General features: G+C 45.5%; 1 protein-coding gene across 1 annotated transcript in view; it reads right to left on the bottom strand.

The window, feature by feature from the left end:
* Positions 1–1,096: 1,096 nt before the first annotated feature.
* Positions 1,097–21,204, bottom strand: part of Tmem163 (transmembrane protein 163) — a 198,332-nt gene continuing 178,224 nt past the window's right edge. The window contains exons 6-8 of the mRNA XM_026379696.1: positions 9,248–9,359; positions 2,494–2,635; positions 1,097–1,177 (exon numbers count right to left, since the gene is read on the bottom strand). Of these exons, the coding sequence (XP_026235481.1) occupies positions 1,117–1,177; positions 2,494–2,635; positions 9,248–9,359 (315 nt within the window). The 3' untranslated portion in view covers positions 1,097–1,116. The remainder of the gene's footprint in view (positions 1,178–2,493; positions 2,636–9,247; positions 9,360–21,204) is intronic.

Below are 21,204 nucleotides of genomic sequence, written 5' to 3'. Positions count from 1 at the left end.
GTCTCTGCTCTCCCACTAAAAGCAAAAGCAACCATTCCCATATATCATCCTTCAGCTGCAATGGAAAACCTGCCCATGATGGCAAGCCCTGATTTTGTTGGTGTCGCATGATGTCGACTCTCAAAGATTGCCTCACCGTGCCGTACAAAACAGGTAAAGGTCTTTATTGGGCAGACAGTACTGTGAGAGGTACAGAATGCTGCAGGGTAAGGGGAATGGAGTCTACAGAATCTATACCTAATGTTACATAAACGGAGAACATCTTGTTCCTTACAGAGGAGTAAACCATCTCTCACTGACTGTAATGTATCATTACCACTTGACACAGCATATAGATATATGCATATACAGATAGATTATATAATTATTTATTACAAATAAACTAGTTTCACATCTCTCAAAAATGGATCCTGTTTTTACATGGATGTGCAGGTTCTGAGTGTATGAGAAAGGGTCATGTGCTTATTTAGCTCGTCCATGCAAAGCTCATACATATGTCACTAAGTACTTTAAAAAATAGAATGGTCTTCTTTAGAACAAATCTGTTTAGATTTAGGATTAGTAAAACAGTATGAAACTAATGAAACACACTGATAGAAATTAGTGATACACTGATGATTCTGGCTACGTAAGGGGATGAGGGACTAAAGGGTCCAGTCTTCCCTTAAAATCTGCCAGGAGAGAAGAATCCTTAGAACTAGGAGGTGGCTGGGGCCACACGCAGTCCAGAGGAGAGGGACCTGCTTGCTATCTGTTTCAGGCTTAGAGCACCAGAGTTGGGCTTTCTGCCAAGCAGAGATCTTATCCTACCCCAAGAACTGTTTTACTCCAGAAAACAGAAAATGTCAGTTCCGGCTTGAGATGGGGAAGTGTGTCCCCTCCTGCAGGCATTGTCCTAAGTGTGTGATGGGAGGGGGGGCAGCGGAGTGAGGGTACAGGGCAGATGCACCCACTGGGCAGACCTTGTCCTGTGATGACAAACTGTATGAAAGAAGACTTCCAAAAAAAAGAAACTGATGTTCAGTTAAATATTGGCACCATCTGCCTACGTGGAAACTTTTTGTCGTCCTGACGGTCTTCATGCGGAGCAGCCCTCCCTGGTCCCCAGGGCCACCTTCACTCAAACATCTCATAGTGTCGCGTCTGCCTCACCCTTGGCACCATGTCGATGAGAAGCCTGCAAACAGGAAGACAGACACTGTCACTGCGAAACCGGGCCCACTGCAGAGTTTGGGGAAGAACAGAGGAGACTCGTTTTCTGAGGTCATTCATGTACCATAGGTATCCATTCAGTGGTTTCTAATATGTCCATGAATTCGTGTAATCATCCCCATTACCTTAATTCCAGAATGTTTTTATCCCAAAAAGAAACCCATTCCCACTAGCAGTCCTTCACCCCATTAGCAACCAATACTCCACTTCGGCCTAAAATATCCAGAGTAGGCAAATCCAAAGAAATCATCATACAGTATATGGGCCACCTTTATCTGGCTTCTTTCATTTGGTACAATGTTTAAAGTTCATCAAAGTCATACTGTGTACCAGTTCTCCGTTCCCTTTAGGGATAAATAATAGCCCCCTGTATTTATTCTTCAGGTAATGGGTGGTTTCTACCTGTGCCCATTATGAAAAACACTGCCATGAACATTTGGGTACAAGTTCTGGCATGGATTTGGCTTCAGTCCTCCAGAGCACATCCCAAGGAGCAGAATTTCGGGGTCCAGTGGTAGCTCCATGTTTAACATTTTGAAAAACTGCCAAATTATTCTTCAAAGCAGGCTCACCATACATGTTCCCATCCCCGCCCCCCCCCCCCCCCCCCCGCTCCTCACCAACACATGTAACTGCTCCTGGTTTTGAGTATAGAGGTCCTAGTGGGAGCTGGGAAGGGTTTTAACATTTAAAAGCACAGTGCCTTTCAGAAACAGATGCTGGATCCAGAGTTGGCCATGCCAGTGTGCCACTTCTTCAGTGAGTGCCCTCCATGTGGGTTTTTCCTCAACATGCACTGAGCATCCCTTTTTACAAAGGGTTCTCCAAATCTAACAGTGCAGCCTCTGGCCCAATGGTGCTACCTGGCCTCTCCCAACTCATTTAGAGCATTACCCATGGGTGGCAGGAGGCTGCATGGGTAAGGAAGCCACCCCAAGATGCTAGCCTGGGCATCCTGAAGATCAGCATTATAGAGAAAGAAAGTCTCTATTTCCAAGTCATGAAGGGCTAAAGGGAGGATTAGTTGATGGACCATAAAGACATCAGACAAAAGTAAAGGAGACCTTTTGTGGTTCAAACACTTTAATACTCTTGTTAGGATCTTTGCCTCCTGTGCCAACAACCCCTAGGAGAACTGACCCCTGGAAGAGGCTTTTCCGACCACTTGACAGTTCAGGATCAGGAGAAGCCTGAGCTATCATTTTCTGACTAGGGAAGCAGGTGGCAAGAGTGGCTCTCCTCCTGGCTACCAGGAAAACAAATATGAAAGAAAAAACATACTTGACCCCGTAGGCAAATATGGTGAGGCCGATCAGCACGCCTATGCTGCCATCCAGGTACCAGACCGCCGCATTGTGCTTGAACACCTCCGCACTCAGAAGAATGGAGAAGCCCATCACACCACCCACGAGGGAGTTAAACCCTGCAAAAGGAGGAGAGATGCTGGACGGTGGTGCTCAGAGATCTGTCTTAGCCACTAGCCTGCCTCAACATCCTGGAGTACACGCAGAAAGGATGCGGCCCAGAGCTCTCTCATCACCTAGGACACCAACATGGCTCAAGTCCCTCCTCAATTGTCACCAGGGACCTCCCTGGAGATAGCCATCCCCAGTCTCCACCCTTAACCTGCTTTCATCTCTAAGCACTTATGCCCATATAAGAGAGTGAGCAGGGTAGTGGGGCTCAGCATTGGTACCTACTAGAATGCAGACCTTAGGAGAAAAGCAGGAGCTCAGTTCCCTGTTGAATCCACAGAGCCCAAGACAATGCCTGGCACACAATAGACATTCAAATCCTGGCTTACACACATCTGTTGAGTGTATGCTGAGCCAGGTACCCATCTGGGTGTTATAGATACATACAAACTTTGTCAATTTGAGGGTATATTATGCACTTTACTGATGAAATCACTAAGTAAGGGAGGTTCAATAATTAAACCAAAGTTATCTAGAGCAAGAAGAGCAGGGATGGATTCTATCTGAGCCTGTGTCTGTTCCCTCCAGCGTCAGCACTAACATCCCAGAAGAGGAATGCAAAGTTTTGAACTGATGACATAACTGAAGAAATGTCAATAAAAACCAGAAAGGGAAGAAACACAACTTTTACAACTTGAACATCTCACTTCCATTTTACCTATGAGTTGTCACAAGCCACACAGAAAGGGAATGGCTTAGGGCAGTTTCTGGAATTTCCCCATGACATAAACCACAAGGGTCCTCACCTGTTTTACCATCATGGTATCCCTGAGAGGAGCTCCAAGTTCCACCTCCTTCCTGGGGCAGCCTCCCCCCAACCCCCTCATGTAACAGAGCCCTGTGTCTGCTGAACTCAAAGCCCTCATTCTGGCTACAAGCAAGAAAATTGAGATAATACATTCATGCAGTCTGTACTCCTAGGAGAGAGGAGGCAGGCGGGGGACAGGGATGATCTGAGCAAAGCCTGGGTCAGTCCTATCAGGACAGACCTCCAGGGGCTGCTCCCCATTCATGAAAATGAGACAGCTAAACCTGAGGCCTGCAAGAGCCTCTCAAGGACTGGCCTGGGACACACTGCAATGACCTTACCATCACTCAAAGTGTCAGCTGGTGACTCAGCTGAGCACACAGATTTAGACAAGAATACCTCATCTCACCAGCACCAAGCCCGACACTCACCTGGAACAGCAGCTTCTCTGTGTAAGGCCCACCCCATTCACCTGGGTCACTGTGGCTGGGGTGAACCCCATTCATGTCCCCACCCAACCTCTTCCTTGATTCCCATTTATGTCCCCCTCCTCAACCTCCATGAATTATTGCCCTTTATGAAATCTGCTCAAAGTTGCCTTCTTAAGCCAGTTTCATTTTTGTACCTCCTATTCTGCTCATAAAACCCTTGCTGAGCTCATCCATGGTTCCATATTGCCACATAGATAGGTAAGTCCCCCTCCCTCTGTAAACTGCCTTCTTCAGCCTCCATCTCCTGGTTTTCCTGCTTCCTCTCTAGCAATTCTTTCTCAGCTTCCTTTGCTGCTCCTCCTCCACATGCCCACTGGAGTCACTTGGGCTCTTCCTCTGAACTCTTTCTCCATCTAAACTCTTCTCCTATCCCATAAGCCAGTTCTCTAAAAGTTCTATTTTTTTTAACAACCTTTCCCTTCAGCTACAGACACACATGCTTCTCAAACTGAAAATGCATACATCTCAATTCTTGCCCCTAAACATCTCACCCTCCAACCACCACCTTCTCTGTGTTCAGTGCCACCCTCTTCCCAGGTAAGGAGGCCAGAAATTCAAGAGCCCATTCTTGACCTATACCACACCTAAAGTCCAACCATTAGGTGGGTCTTGCTGTTACCTCCCCAGTGCATTTTCAAATCCCCCCCCTCTTGCCACCTCCAAACTCATCTGCACCCACTCCCCTCCTGCCCAGAGTTCCCATAAGCCATGGTCTTGCCAGCAACCACTTGGAGAAGTGGACAAAGCTAAAACTTTCTAAGGAAAGCCAATCATTATCTATTTCAAATCTCACCCAAACTTTTCACAGCTGACACCACCAGCCCCCTCCTGCCTGTCCCATACTACCCCTACTGCTCCTCCCTCACTTCACTCTAGCTACCCTGGCCCCCTCAGTGTCTGCTCACTGAGACCCCTTATCTTTGGGGCTCCTTCCCAGGTAGCCACTCAGAGCCCCTAAAGTACTTTGTCTACCCACTGTGCCCATTTACCTCTTCACCCCTGCCTGGTATTTTCTCATAATCCTTGACCACCTGCTATTTTTGCCATTTTTCTTTTACCATCTTTCTCTCTTCACTAAAAACTAAGCTTAAGGACAGGGAATTTGTCCTTCAAACTTGCTATCTATATTCCAATAGAGTCTGGCATTTATCAGAGGTGCAAATGATAGCTGCATTAATTAATTATCAGGGTAGGTGTGCAGGATGACTGTAGCTTTGCTGTCCCCTGTGTGAAGGAGCCAGCCCTTGCCTAGACCAGCCACCTGTGGTCCTGACAATTTGAACCCCAATGATGCTTAGAAAAGATGCAGAGGCCTGAGGTTCCCCAGATGGCCACTAGATGTCCACTTAGCTCCACCAAGTCAGCCCTGCTGTGCCCACCAGCATCAAGAACAGCCCAGGGGCCAGGGTGTGACCACAGGTGTCTGATTCACGCTGAGGATTTCACCTCCTTTGCCCACATCTTCTAGGAGGGAGCTGCTCTCTGCTCTGTTTGGCCCACTGTTTTGTGATTACAAAGCCTCACATCTTAGGATCCTGCAGGAGAACACTGGGAGAGGCACACAGGGACTAGTGACAGATTCCATGTCTGCTGCCACATCCCTTAATCTTGGAGGCTTCCCATTCACCCCAAGGGAAGAGCCTGGGCACCAGACCTCTCACCTACAGCAGCACACCAGGCTCTAGCAGTCACTCACTTGAGCTTGGCCCTGTCCCCTCAGAGCTGTTTTAAAAAATTCTGCTAACGAGGTAGAGTGGCACAAAACAATGGCGGGGACCATCTTGATTAGAAGCTTTAATAACAAGATCAGAATCTGTAATTAGGCACATTAACTTGATGCAGAATATTCTAATAGTTTTTCATATGCTTGAAAAATTATCAGAGACTCTTGTTAAGAGTTGGAAGAGAGCAGTCCCTAGAGGCCCCTAGGTCAGAGGGGGTTTCCTGACTTGCCACAACTGCTCCTATGGACAGGACCAAAGCTGGGGCTCTTGTTCAGAGTTTTCCCCCAGGTGCCCACTCACAGTCTTCCTCCATCTGAATTGGCTACAAACCCATTTTACTCCTAGTCCTGATAGGCACCATATGCATGTCGACTAAATATCAAGCAACAAAACCAGACAAGACCACACAACACAGAGTGAGCTAGTCTGGAACTTACCATGGTCTCCCTCATCCACACCCTGCAGTCCCCTTTCCCTAAAGACCCGCTTCCAGGTGTGAGAATGTGCGGGTCACAAAGGACCTGGCAGAGTCAGTCTGACCCAGTTCACATAGCTTTAGCACAGGACCCAGAAACCCACAGGTGACAGGTAAGGGCCACCCTCCCTCTCTCCCTGCAAAGAAAGCAGTTTGCCAACTTGCTTCCCCTGGAGAGAAGGTGCTGGGCTTAGCTCTGACAGGGTAGCCGACCTGGGGGATGTGTTCCAGACCCATCCTTCAGGGAATACCCAACGTTAATGATAGCCATGGCTCCCCACACCCACCCTGCCCACCTCCCAAAGGGAGGGAAGAACAGAGAGGAGGTAATTACAGATTGCTCTCCAGTTCTGCTAATCAACAAAGGAGTAAATCCCAGATCCCAGACAATACAATTAGCCAGAGGCTGTAATTACTACTGAATATTTTGCCAGAGACACCTACTCCCACCAAGCAGGGGGCCCCTTCTGGTTAATAGCTTGGACAGCTTCTGGAACAGCACTCATCTCTCTGTATCCTCTCTTGTTAAATCCCCACGGCCATTTATTCCCAAGCCCTACCCATTAAACCACTTTCCTCTACCAGGGCCAAGGTCTCATCTCTGCATAGACTTTTCTGCATTTATCACACTTCCTTCCATTGTTCTCCACCACAGACATCCAGAGGGCTCTTTAGAACATGCCAATGATGTCACGCCCTGTGCCCTAAAGACATGGGCCAGCACTATGTCCTTCAGAGAGACATAAAGGGACTGCAACAGAGGCTGTAAAATCCAAACCCAGACATATGGCCACGCCCACTCATTCTTCCACTGGCTCACAAGCACCTCTGTGCTGTTCCTTCTTAAGAAAAGCAGGACTCTGCAGCAGAGGGAGGCATTTTCTTCTTCACATTATAAAACACCAGACCACAAAAATCACACTTGGGTGAACATTTGACCCAAGTTCTGGATCTGCCCCAGGTAGGAAAGGGCACAGTTCATCCCAGGTCTTATAGGACACTGTATGTTAGGGTCAACTTGATACCACTAATGCCATGACGTCTGGGTGGGTGACAGACCTCCTGGGTCTGCTTCTGTCCTTCTCATGAAATGAGAACCATAGGGGTTATTTAACTGGGTTGCAACCCTAGTTGGAGTCCAGGGAAGGACACCTGAAGGGCAGACACCTGAAAGACATGACTCTGCATGGCAAGCTGGTCTCCCCAGCTCACACAGCACCTAGCAGAGCTCCAGACGCAAGACACAGGACCATAAAACCCATTGATTCAGGGTTCATCGCCATCTCACTCCATCGGCGTTGATCCTCAGGATTCTCACTTCTTCCCACCCTATGACTGAGGAAGGCAGTATCTGGGCACAGGGAGAACCTGAGGCTCCCCTCCCTGCTCTTCAAACAAGGCCTTCATGCCACTTCAAAGAAGAGCAGAAAGAGCAGGGTTCAGTCCAGGCAGCCAATCCTGTTATCATTCATACAGTTTTCATGGATTAAAACTGGTTGTACACAAACCAAAGGCCTCCCCAGCCCACACTGTGTAAGGGCAGAAGCCAACAGCGCACCAGCTGGAGTGGTCCCTTCAAAACTGATTCTGAGAGCTGAGGGCCCAATGGCACACAGGAGCACTGGGCCCTGCAGGGTTCACCTTTCCTGGAGTGACGCTATACCTGGCCCCTTGATATGACCATGGAGACAGCACCAAACCTCAGTGTGCCCACATGGGTGGGGACACTGCTGCAAAATGACCATTCCTGGGCCCCAGTCAAGGTCCTGGAATCAGAAACGTCAGGAACCTGATTTTAACAAATATCCTAAGAAAGTTTGATGCCATGAGCTTAATGGTAGTCAGCTGCCTAGCATCTAATCTGGGGGCCTCAGGTTTTGAAGTCAGAATCTCAGATCACATAACTCCCACCTGCATCTATCCATATAGGTGATGCTCTTTCCAGGGAAGCTGTGGCTGTACATCCTGGGCCTTCTCTGGCCTTCCCAAGAGAAAATGCTGCAGATGCAAAAAGTGGAGGGTGAGGAGCCAGTGGTGGGGACTGGGACCATACAGATTCCTGGACTTGAACTGAGACCCTGAGTGGAAACAGCCCTTCAGTTTCATGTCCCTGTGCCCCACCCCGTGCATCCAAAGCCCAGCTCCACATGGAGCATCAATGTGGAACAGGAGGAGGAGTCACAGCCCACACTGCGTCCCCATGCTCCATCACTTGGGCAAGAAGGGCTCTCTGCAGTGCCATCCTCCCAGTCTAAAACCACAATGCAGCCAGCCACCCACATCCCTCTGCATTAATGCATTTCAATTATAACCGCAAGAGTTTCAGAGGATGGAATGTTTCTTGCCTTAAGGAAAAAAAAATCCTAGTTATTTCTGCACTATTTTATACAGATACATGCCAAGCCTTTGCCCTTTGCCCTCCCTTGCTTTACCCTGACCTCCTAGACTCTATGTGTGCTCAGGAGTGAATAAAAATAAAATGGACATGAAGAATTGAACGTCAAATCTTATTTATATGTCAGTGCTAGTTTGGGATCTGAAATGCACTTTTCCTGCATTCAGACACCAGATTCTCTGCATCTCAGAAGTCCACATAGGAAGCTCCTCTTGACCCATGAGGATACACATGGACATTTCTAGCTGGTTTGGCTTTTAAGCAGAGAAATCATGGATGGTTTCCTCAGTGCAAGCACCTGGTGACTTTGACCTGAACTCCTGAGTGCAGGTTCACTAGCTGGAGAAAAAGAAACATGGCAAGTACAGAGAGGAAATGCTTGTAGAATGCAGAAAACACAGTTCCTTTTTACTTGAAATAGTGCATCAAACCTAAGACTCCAGGAAACCTTTGTGCTTCCTGATTAAGAGGCTGAGAGGCCCAAGTCTCTCTGTTAAGGGGTCAGGAGTGATTCACAAAGAGTTTATTAAATTTCAGGGCATGAGACATCTGTGCTGATACAAGGGCCAGGAGAATCATCAAAAGTTTGGGGAGAAAAGGATGGGGACAAATGAATTCCAAATTGTTGAGCTCTCCTGCAAGACAAGCATCTAAAAGTAATCCAAACAGCACCTTTCCTTGCTGTGAGCTCAGCCCCCAGAGATCAGGGCACAGTGGCCTTACTCACCATCTGTTATGAGTGCTCTGCTAGTCAGAACTTTTCCCAGCATAAACTTCAACACAGCCAGGATGCTGCAAAGGATCCCACTTAAAATGGAGACACTGAACAGGAAATCATCCTAGAAAAGAAAATGCCAGATTTCAACAGTTCATCTCCTGCTAGAACAGTTCATCTGCAAACCACTTACATTGAAGATCAGCTTTGCTCCAAGTACAAATAATTAGTCAGTTATGCTGCCACCAACTCGGGGTGTACGCTGTGCTTTCCTCTTCAGTCATGTCACTACTGGAATTTAGAAAAGATAACCAAACGTAGATATCCAGGTGTATATTTACTTAGAAATTCATTATGTTTTTATTTCCCCATAGGAGATTCACCTTTTCACTATTCTGCTAAAATGAGTGGCAATCATTGATCAATAACAGAGTTGGTTAGAATGCTAATGGCATCTAAGTAGAGTTTTCCACAGATAACTCCCAAAGCAGTTGATTGAAAAATTTGGAACACATCACAGGCCTAAGTACCTTTCAACACAGAGCCACCTGAAATAACCACAGGGTTAATTATGACCAGAGTTCCTAAAAACCTTTTTTTTTTCTTCAAGTCACACAATTGAGAGTTGAAATAAAGCCTTCCGGGTGGGGAAAAATGGCATCTAAAAATACAGTCTGCTATTGACGTTACCTTAACACTTCCTATGAGTTGTTAGCTTACGTTTGCAAGCAAATGAGTGAGTCACCCACACACCACCACCTCCTGACATCAGGCCCACTGAGTTCAGCTCTGAGCTCCCGCGCCTCAGTCCCATGAGACACAGCCTCCAGATTCTCCAGTATTAAAATGCAGCTGCCAGCAGAAATAGGACATGGCATCACACATCCACAAAGAAATAGGATTCTCCTGAAGCATTTTATTAATAAATTCACTAGCTTAGTGACAGAAACTGAGAAAAAGGGACTCAGCCTGGGCTCAAAACTGAACAGATCATTTGAAAGAAATATCAATGTAGCATCAAGGTACCTCCCCCAAAATACAGGTCGATGGCATTGCAGTAGTTTTAACCATGTGTGTGGGGGAATTCTCTGCTACTCCTTCCTTCCAACTGTGGAAATCAATCCCCCCTCCCCACTCTCTTCCCTTGAGCATGACCTAGACATGGTGACTCAAATCTAACAAATAGGGTAGGAAAGGGAAAATCATTAGCACCTTTACAGTGGAGAAGCCCAGGACACCACCTCACTAAGTGACCAAGGCTAATGACACCATTCTTAACTTGTGTTGATATGAGCCCTGCAAAGTGATGTGACAGGAGGGGCCCTTCACCTCCATGATGTTCTACCCCCAAAAATAAAGCCTCAGGTTTAATTGTGAGAAACATTGAAGCAAGTTGGACATGATACCTGGCCAGATGTCGAGGTCAGGAAGATACAGAAGGACCCAGAAACTGTCCTAGACAAGAGTTTGAGGAGATGTGACAACCAAACACAACATGGTGTCCTGAGTGAGATCCAGAAAAAGACCTTCAGTGGAAATACAGGGAGATTACAATCAAGTCCCCAGCTTTGTCAATAGCATTGTGGATAAATGCACCATGGCCATAGGAGACATCTGAGTTATCCCTTTGCTACCTAGGGCTGGAAGCCTTTCTGGCTCTATTCAGTCTCTCTCCAAGCAAAGCCTGACTCAGCCCTACATTTCTAGAGATGGATCAAGTCTGCTTACCCCACATAAGCTCTGGGAACTGGGACTTGGTGTGCCCTCCTTTCTCTCCCCAGACACATTTCAAGAAGAGTCACCCATGGCTCTGGTCCTGTCTTGGGGCTGCCAATTCAGGCAGCTCACTGCTGATGGGCAGGCCTGGATACCCACAGCACAGGGATGTGCCTGGGAGATCTGCTCAGTTTCAGACTTCCCCTTACTAGGATTTCAGAGTCCAGCTCTGTACTCTCAGTTCTCTCTTCCATAAGGGACAGGGAAATACTGCTAAGCAGCTGACTTGCAATAAAAGTAGTGATTCTTGTTGAAGATCCACACACATTATCCACACACTTCTTCCACCAAAGGCTAAATTAAGTACTCTTGGGGAGCTGGAAAAAGTACAGTAAGCATTCCTATAAAAGGAACACAGGCAACTTATTACCTAGAAAAATCTACTCCAGATAGAATGCAAAGACCTGTCAGAGAAGGGAATTAGGATCCACAGTGGCTTATCAAGGGGGGTGGGGTCTTGAGGTCCTCTCTTCTCCTGAGAACTAACCTCTTAGAAAAGCCCTCCATGGACTGGGCAACTCTGAGGTCCACTCCTGGAGGACAGGGAGTGGGTTCCTGATGTCATAAAGTGGGAGTGTTGGGCAGTCGTTCCAGGCACCAACTTATTATCTGTGTAGTTGTGAGCAAGTCAGCTCCCCTCCCCATTTTCCTCTCTCAGTGTCCCTCTCTACAAAAAGGAAACAAATCCTAGTATCCCTTGTGACCACATACCACGGGCACAAAGTTTGGCTACATGCCTCAGAAATTTCTTCCTAAATGTTTCCAAGTTCAAGTTGGTCCCAGGGATGTCTGTGTGAGAAGAGGGAAGTGAAAGGGGAATGGCAGCCTTTAATTCCTGAAGGTCATGAAGGCATCCAGTCACTGCTGCAGCTCAGGTGTGTGCTGATGGCAGGCTCACCTGGGAGGGCAGCAGCCAGCCCACTGCCCTCTTCCACTTTCTTGGAAGACCGTCTGAAGCTTCCCCCAGGCCTAAGCCAAGCCCTCTGACAGCTTCACAGCAAGAGCTCCCAGCTTCTTCTGCAGGTTATCTGTGCTCAGAAGCTGAGAGAGTAAAGGTCAGGTGCCGTGCCAGGCAGGCTTTCCCAGCACCAGTTTGTGCTTGCCCACTCACTGCACACCCAGGTCTTTCCTGACCACCAGCCTGCTGATTTCAGGCCCAACTTCATCCTCAGGAGAGTTGGCAGCCCTATAGGGACTACTCACCAGCAACCGCCACCATATAAAGTCTCATTCCTACTGCAAGTGCTTTATTCTGTATCACTTTTAGTAGTCTCCCTTCTCTGCTTGAACCCTGACATAGCCTTCAAAGGGCTATTTCAAAAGACCTCATGCCTGGCACAGAGTGAGTGTCATAAGTATTTGAAAGCTAAAAAATGTGGACAGACAATATGAAAAAAGGCAGGTTTTCCTGTCTATAGATTATTTCTACCAACAACCCTCTGCTCCCAGGCCTGGCCCTGAAGGAACAATCCCCTCTGGGGAGACCCTGGCCATCTTTGAGTTTCACCAAAAGCTCCAGAGTATGGCTTACCACTGCTGAACTAATATGTCTTTGAAAAAAATAAACTCTGCAGCAGAACCCAAGGAGGGCCTGACAGGTGTATACCTGCCAAAGTCCCTCTCCCCAAACCAGCTTTCAAATTTCTAGCAGTTCTGTGGCATTGGGAAAGGCCAAAAATGGCTATAGTTACATTCCCTCACCAAGACCAAAAATGGCTATAGTTACATTCCCTCACCAAGTGGGTTATGTTATGTTTTTAGTGTGTAGCCAGGGCTGGTAATGACTATGTTATGGTTAGTAAAGGCCAGAAACACTGTGATTCAGATACACACTCAAGGTCAGAAACACTGACTTGTGAGCATGTGCCCCTTATGTAACCCATTGGCAGTGTGCCTTCTTTGTTTGGCCTGCATATAAAATATGCCTATGGAAAAGACTTGGGGGGCCAGAGGGGCTAAAAATGGAACTGGCTGGGGGCTAGTTAATAGCCATGGCCACCACTGAATAAAGCATGTCCTCTATCCTAACTATGTCTTGCATCTTCTTGCACCTGCCAATCTTCCATCTGAAATCTGTTTCCTGGTTCAGAGCCACTAATCCCCATCCCACGACTTGTGTTTTCCATACCCAGAGCCCGAGGAATCTTCTCAGGGGAAAGTGCTCTTCTCTCCACCCTGCGGCCTCACTGAATACCAATTAGCATGAGCATAATGCCAAGGAGACAGAACCATTAGCCTGATCCAGACACCAGCCCATTAGGGATCCATAGGTTGAAACCCTAGCTCTTAGTGTGGTGGTTTTGGAGATGGGGCCATTTAGGAGGCAATTAGGGTTAAATTAGATCATGAGGGTTGGCCCCAAATAATGGGATTAGGTCCTTATAAAAAGAAAACAGATGAAATCTTCCTTCCCTACCCACACCAGGGAAAGACCAAGTGTAACCCAAAGATCCCCCACCAGTTACTGACTATGCTACCATCATGATCTTGAACTTTGAGTCTCCAGAATTGTAAGGAATAAATTCCTCTCCTTTAATCCACCCAGTTGATGACATTTTGTTATGGAAGCACAAGTCAAGACAAGCGTCTTCAAATTTAAAAAAAGAAGGCATTTCTGAGAAGATGCCTTCCTGAATGCCAGAAGCCAGAGCAGGCACGACGAATGGTGAGGACCTGTAGCCTGTGCAGGAATGCACTGCTGGTGATTCTTGCAAAGGACAGCCATGACTGTCATCTCCATTCTCACAGCTGGGCTGTTGGGCACCTGACAAGATGCAAAAATAGGCACAAGAAGGTAAATGACTTGCCCAGGATCACTCAGCTGGTGGCAGGACCTGGAAGTACATCCTGTACCAGGATGCTTCATTTATAGCCTCATAATCACCTTGCCTGTCCCTGAACTATGGACTCCATGATAACAAGGACACCCATTTCCACATATGCATTCGGTTCCCACTGTTACCAGTGCCTAGCTGCTATAATTTCTCACACTTGAATCTTCACTAACCAATGGAAGATTAGGACAAAAACGTTTATGGAAATTAGCCACCCATTCAGAGTCAAGGATAAGTATTCATTAAAGGCAAACCCTACATAAATTATGTTCCCCTTTTTGACCTTGGACTGGTGACAGACTTTTTTTTATAGAATCAATTCAAAACCTTAAAAAGAATGATCTATTTCACTATATGAAAATTAAAACACACAGGGAATGTCATATTCAAATACAAACTGAGAAACATCACATAGGGTTAATCTTAATGTATAAAGCATTCACAGTAGTTCATAAGAAAAAGAACAATGACATAACATAAAGCAGAAAACACACATGGGCAAAAGACAATTTAACTAGGCACAGTGATACACATCTGTAATCCCAGCAGCTTGGGAGGCTGAGACAGGAGGATCACGAGTTCAAAGTCAGCCTCAACAAAAGCCAGGCACTAGCAACTCAGTGAGACCCTGTCACTAAATAAAATACAAAAAAGGGCTGGGAATATGGCTCAGTGGTTGAGGGCCCCTGAGTTCAATACCCAGTTCTGCCCACCCCCCAAAAAAGACAATTTAAATTAATATGAATTTTGAACATATGAAAGATGTTCAAACTCATTTATAAAAGCAATGAAAAAAAATCAAAACTACAATAAGATATCATTTTTTACCTAAACAAAACTATTGCAAGACTATGAAAAAATAGGCTCTTATACAACTCTGATGTCAGTGCAAAATGGTTGAATCTCTCAAGTAAACAATTTGGCAATTTCTCTGAAAAGTTCAAGTGTATCTACCTTTTGACCAAGCCATCCATATAAGTGAGTTTATCTTACTACTATACCCATGCATGTATGAAAAAGACAATATGTACAGCAGCATTCACTGACAGAACTGAAAAGAAAATGGAACACTTCAAAATTAATTGTTTCACCACTTAGCCACATCAGTGGTAGCATGTTTGCCTCTAGATAGAGATGAAGGTTCTAATGCTTCACTCTGAGTAATTGATGAAGTAAATAAACAGAAAATCGGTAAGCACACAACACTGTTGACCAACTTGACCTGACAAAGGATCCGTCTTCCCTACCAGAGCAAAATACACATTTGTTTCAACAACACATGGAATATTAATAAATGGAAACCACATTCTGTTCCAAAAAAACAGAACACAGCCAATGAAAAAATATCAAATTATATGAAGTATATTCTCTGACAAATAATGGAATTAAGCTAGAAATCAGCAACAGAATCATATACAGAATAGCACCATATTCAGAAATATAGAACAAAATAACACATTTTTTAAAAGCTCACAATTCAATGAAGGAAGCATCAACTTACTAGAAAGTTATAAAATATTCTAAAGTAAGAGAAAAACAGCATATTAAAATTAGTGGAGCAAAGCAAAAACAATTGGCTTAGAGGGAAGTTTATAGTAAATAGTTCATAAGAAAATATTCAAAGGCCTCAAATAAATGATCTAAGCTTTCCCTCTAAGAAAGGATTACAAGAAAGTCAATTAAATCCCCAAATAAGACAGAAATCAATGAAACAGAGCTGAGGGTATAGCTCAATGGTAGACATTTGCTTAGCATGAACAAGACCCTGGATTTGATCCCAGGAAATAAGGAAGGAGAAAAAGAAATCAATGACACAGAAAATGGATAAACAATAGAAAAAATCAATAATACAAAATCTGATACTTTGTAAAGACCAATGTAGAAATGTTTATTCATAGAGTAATCTGTCATCTGGATCCTTATCTTTGTCCATTAGGTTGTTATAACAACATTCAAGCTAGGTGGCTTATCAACAATAGAAATTTATCACTCATGGTTCTGGAAACTGGACTGTCCAAGGGGGCAGCAGATTCAGTGTCTGGTAAGGGCCCATCTTCTTCTCAGAGACATATATTCTAGCTGTGTGGTAGAAAGGGCAAGGAGCACTATCCCCCTCACAAGAGCTCTGCCCTCACAACCTAATCACTTCCCAGAGGTCCCACCTCTTAGTGACATCATGCTGCAGGTTAGGATTGCAACTGATGAATTTGGGGACATAAGCATTCAGAGCATAGAATGCTCTGTAGAAGTTAGGATTCTAAGGTTGCACACCTACCTCAGGAAAAGCTCATAGGGGCAGGGAAAGGAGAGGCCTCACTTGTACCTCAAGACCAGACACGAGCTATGTATGAACATGTCCCTCCCCTCCCTCTCTGCCAGTCAAGACATGGGCAGACGAGGCTTGACAGCAACAGCCCTCCCCATGCCCATCACAGGACTGCTGAGCTCCCCATGCCCTTTGTGGACAGCAGCCCAAGGTCCCTGCTAGAGAGTCAAAGCCCAAAATTCATTTCTTAAACCAGGCTCAGTGGCACACATCTATAATTCCAACTACTCAAGAGACTGGGGCAGGATCATAAGTTTGAGACCAGCATGGGCAACTCAGTAAAATCCTGTCTCAAATTTTACAAAGGGCTGGGGGTATGGCTCAGTGGTAGAGTGCTTGCCTAGCACATGCAAGGACCTGGGTTTAATCCCCAGTACGAAGGAAGGAAGGAAGGAAGGAAGGAAGGAAGGAAGGAAGGAAGGACGGACGGACGGACGGACGGACAGACGGACTTCCTATGTTGAAGCCTAATACCCAAGGCAATTTGATACAAGGAGGGAGAGTACCTGAAAGGTGACTAGGTTATGCAGATAGAACCCTAATGAATGCAATTAGAGACCTTCCTTATAAGGTCTCCTTCCCCATGTGAGGACACAGCAAGAAGATGGCCATTTATGAACCAGGAAATTGACCCTCAAAAACACCAAATCCACTGAAGCCTTGACCTTGGACTTCCCCACCTCCAGAACTGTGAGAATGCCTGTTGTTTAGGAGCCCCCTCAGTTTATAGGATTCAATTACACTTCAAATGCTCTAAGATGGTCCCCCCCCAACCCAAACATAAGGACATAGAAGTAGCCACCTCACCTACTCCCAATCTGCTTTCTACTTTACAGATGGCAAGTGACAGGGGCCACTGATAAGTCCACCTATGAACTAATGAAGCTTGGACTCCAATTTCCCAACTTCATTGGTCCATATGAAAAACAACACCCTATCCTGATGGAATAAATTGTTCATAAAGGAATACCAAGAACCTGACAGGCCCCAGTGGTACAAAAAGTTCACATCCCAAAGTCTTTGGTCCATGTCAAGAATAATCCTGTCTTACCTTGGAGAATAAGTCACAGAGACACACTTCTGGGACTCTGAATCTGACTATCACCAAACAAGGAAGAGCATAGCTTCTGCATAAACATAGGGCGATCTTAAAAATCACATAAGATTAAAGTGGGGAAAAGGCTTAGGAAGCATCTAATTCATGCTTCAATTAGGAAACTAAACCTTTGAAAGAGACCATGTCTCCCCAGAAAGCAAAGAGATACATGATGGCAAAGCCTTATTCCAAGCCAAGGATCCTGTCCCCTCCAGCTTTGCTCTGAAGCCTGACAGTATCCGTCCTTTCCAGTTCTCTCAGCCTAGGCTGGAATGTGGTGAGAACCAGAGGCTAATTTTAGAACTCAAAGGCAATTAAGGGAGAGCTGACAAAACCTGATCTGGGTGAGGATTCTTGTGCTGATGTGTGGTATTTGTTGTTGTAAGCTAGCTCAGGAGACCTTGGTCAGCCAGACCAGAGCCTCTGTCAGCTTTCTCCTGGAAGATGGAAGACACATGACCTATGCACTGTCCCATATGCAGTCTAGTGAGCTGGTAAAGAGTTCCCATGACCTGTTATACAACAATAGGATGATATCTTTTTCAGTTTTTCACAGAATAGTCAAACACAATCAATCTGACTGGATGTCCTTTGTGTCTTATCACTGTACCCCTCATTTATTCTGCTTCAGCTATCCTGGTCTCTTCCCTGATCCTCAATAATGACTGGCATGCTCCTACCTCAGGGCCTTTGTATGTGCTGTATTCCCTGTCTCTGGAGTCTCTATACACCTACATGGCTTACTACCTTGCCTCTGCTAACTTTTTCTGCTCAAATATCAGCTTCTCAGGGAGAAGCATAAACCCCCTTCATACCCTGATTTTTTAAAAGTATGCTTAAATTTAAAATGAACTAGATGTGTGCTTAAATTTAAAATTAACTAGAATTAAAAATTAATGCAACTGAAAACTCAGTTCCTCATTTGACTAATCACATTCAAATATTTAACATGGCTCTGAGCTATCATGTTAGAGTGCAGTTCTAGAACTTTTCCATTGTCACTGAAGGTCATATTGCATAGTGCTAATTCAGAAACAAGCTGGGCTTCCCTCAGAACTTGACATAAAGCAAAGCATAGCAGTAAGTAGCTAGAGAGAGGTGCAGAAAAGAGCAGGACAGGAGCAGTTAGTGATCATGACCTGGGAAATGGCCAAAAAGTAGCAAACAAGATAGGTCCTTAAATTCAGCAAACCACAGGGCTAACCTCATCCTGACAGAAGAGCACCACAGACGGTTCCCTCATTCCTTCTCAGCCTTCTGCAAACCACTTTCTGACTTCAATAACCATGGGTTCATTTCTCCATAAGGTATGTATTAGTTTTTAAATTTGACTTCTTTGGGAACATGTTCTGAAATTCAATCCATGATGGTGCAGGTATCAATGGTTTGTTCTGTGTGGTCCTGGGGTCTAACTCTGATTTGTGTCACAGCCCTCCCCATGAAAGGCTTCTCATAATTCAATCTAAATGCCTTCTACTGACACGGGGCCTTTATTATTTAGGTTCCCAATGGAGTTGGGCAATCATTGATGCCAGGGGCAGAAAATGAAATAGGAGGGAGGCTGATAGGGTCTAATCTTTTCCCCTGATTTGGGAGACCATCTGCCTTCAGAAGAGATGTACCTTCAGGTCAAAAGATCAGAGTGAAATGTCAGGAGGTAGAGAATCTGCTAGAACAACCTCCCATCTGGGCCTACAGCAGTCTCTAAAAGGGTCAGTCCAATCACTGAGGAAGACCTCAGCTCTCAGGACATCTCAATGCAATCCCTCTCCCCTTTCCAACCTGCTCTGCCCATCACTCCCACCCAATACCCTCTACACCCACAAAGAGGTGGGGGTGTGAGTTAATATCTGTAAAGCTGATTCATCTTCTCATCCATTATCATCCTCATGCAGAGCAGGGGGTCTTTGTTTCTAGCGGTTGTCAGCCTGCAACAGTTTCTAACATAGTAACGCCGAGTTTCTCTGTCCTACTGGCTTCCACTCTCATCTTCCCATACAGCCTGATCTCAAAACATTCGTATTCATGGTACTGCTCACTGGAAAACCTTGGATAGATTTTTTTTCCCCCATCAGTACCAGTTGTCACCTCCTATGTTGAGCTTAGGTTGCAATTCCAGATCACAATGAACTGTGGCCACTGACACCAGACAGAGAGCAAGAATGAAAAACCAACCGGCCTTTTGTCCACACACCCACATGTTCCTTTTCATAAGATGTGAGACAGCAGGCGGGTAGTTCAGAGGGCTCACTTGCTTATGCCTGCAAAAAGGCATCCTTTACCTTCCTAATGAGAACAAATTTCAAACCATCCTGACACTACATGTGCTTGAGTATCATCCAGGGAAATGCTAGTGCTGGCTGAATAATAAATGAATATTGATTTACGGCCCCAGGTGAAATTAAAACAGTCACTCTCGTCCCCACATTTTTTCATCACCCCCTGCCCCACCCCCATCCATGAGAAAAGCTGGCAGATATAGAGAAAATTATACCAAGCACCAGCCCCCAATTTCCCCTGGTTATTAAATTATATTGACAAATTGCAATGGACTCATATTCAATGACTTCAAAATTTTGAATTAGCACCAGACCATTTGGATGAAGGGGATGGCAAGCACTGATGTTTAGACAAGCAGGTATGCAGACTGGTCACTGGGGGAGGGGGGGCTCATGGTCAAACTGGGGGGCCCCAGCCCCATGTCTCCTGGCCAGCTGGCCAACCTGAGAGGTGAGGCCCTGCACAGTGTCAGGAAAGGAGCAGATGCCAGCTTCCTGGGCACCACAAAGCTGAGGTTGATGGTAAGGTCACGGGAAGCCACAAGGAAGGATGCAGCATGGTCAGCCATGCCCTGACTGGCCAGGGACATGGAGGGCACCTTGAGGCACATGGCTGCTACTCCAAGATGCAGCCTGACTTCTGTCAAATAAGGCATTTGTCAGATTGCTGTTTTCTAATGGAGAGTAAGTACTGCAAGAGTCTCTGAGGTGAGTGCTCCCTGAATGTGGCCAGTGAATCTGAGATGAGCCATGCTGGTGATCCCACCTTCCTCCCCTTTAAATGACCATAGGTATTTAAAGGAAGTGTTACCTTTTGTGTTCACTGAAACCAAGACATCCCCTCAGCAAAGCCCTCATTAACACAGAGGCACTGCCATCCCTGAATAACTCTGCTCTGCAACAAAGTAGAACCTCCTGGCTGTTGGTACGAACACCATGTGGATTCCCCAGTACCAAACTAGAGAATTCCTTAAGTAACAGTAATAACAAGATAATGCCATCTGTTAATTCCCATTACAAATGGGGCTCTTTTCCAAATGCTCAATGCACAATTCAATTTTATTTTTATCTAACCATCGCAAGATCCCTGTTAGGTGGAAATGATGGACCTTAAACAGAGCGGTTTGGTAATCTTCTCCAGGGTCAGGTCAACACAGCTAGCCAGGGATATTGAAGGCATTTAAAGCCCTATCTACCCAATCTAAAATCCACTGCCCCTTAAACCTTAAAAAAAAAAAAAAAAGAATGTTTTTGCTCTAATATGGCCAACAGGCCTGAATTTCAGTTTTAGCCCAATAAAAGAAACTCAATCTACAATGTTAGAACATTTGAAAGTGCATGTGCATTCAGCTTTTGCAAGTCGATTAAATGATAGCAGTGTTTGTTGTTTGTTTGTTTGGTTGGTTTTGATTTTTTTTTTTTTTAAGGGATGAACCCACAAGGACAAAGAAAACAAGAGAAGGACAACAGCCACAAAATTATGTGAGGCAGAAAAGTAGATAGCAAGAGTGGTAGCTGCCTTCATGGAGCAGGGCAGAGAGGGGTGGTCAAGAAGCACCATGTCAAAGCATACCCTAAAACTCCCTGAGGCTCGGGAAGGGATGCCACCAGTCATTCCCTGAATGAGGAAGGCACTAAAAGCCAAAGGGTTTATTGAC

Source organism: Urocitellus parryii, chromosome 1 (genome assembly GCF_045843805.1).
Source record: "Urocitellus parryii isolate mUroPar1 chromosome 1, mUroPar1.hap1, whole genome shotgun sequence".
Taxonomy (NCBI): Eukaryota; Metazoa; Chordata; class Mammalia; order Rodentia; family Sciuridae; genus Urocitellus; species Urocitellus parryii.
This window is presented reverse-complemented; position numbering and strand designations above follow the sequence as displayed.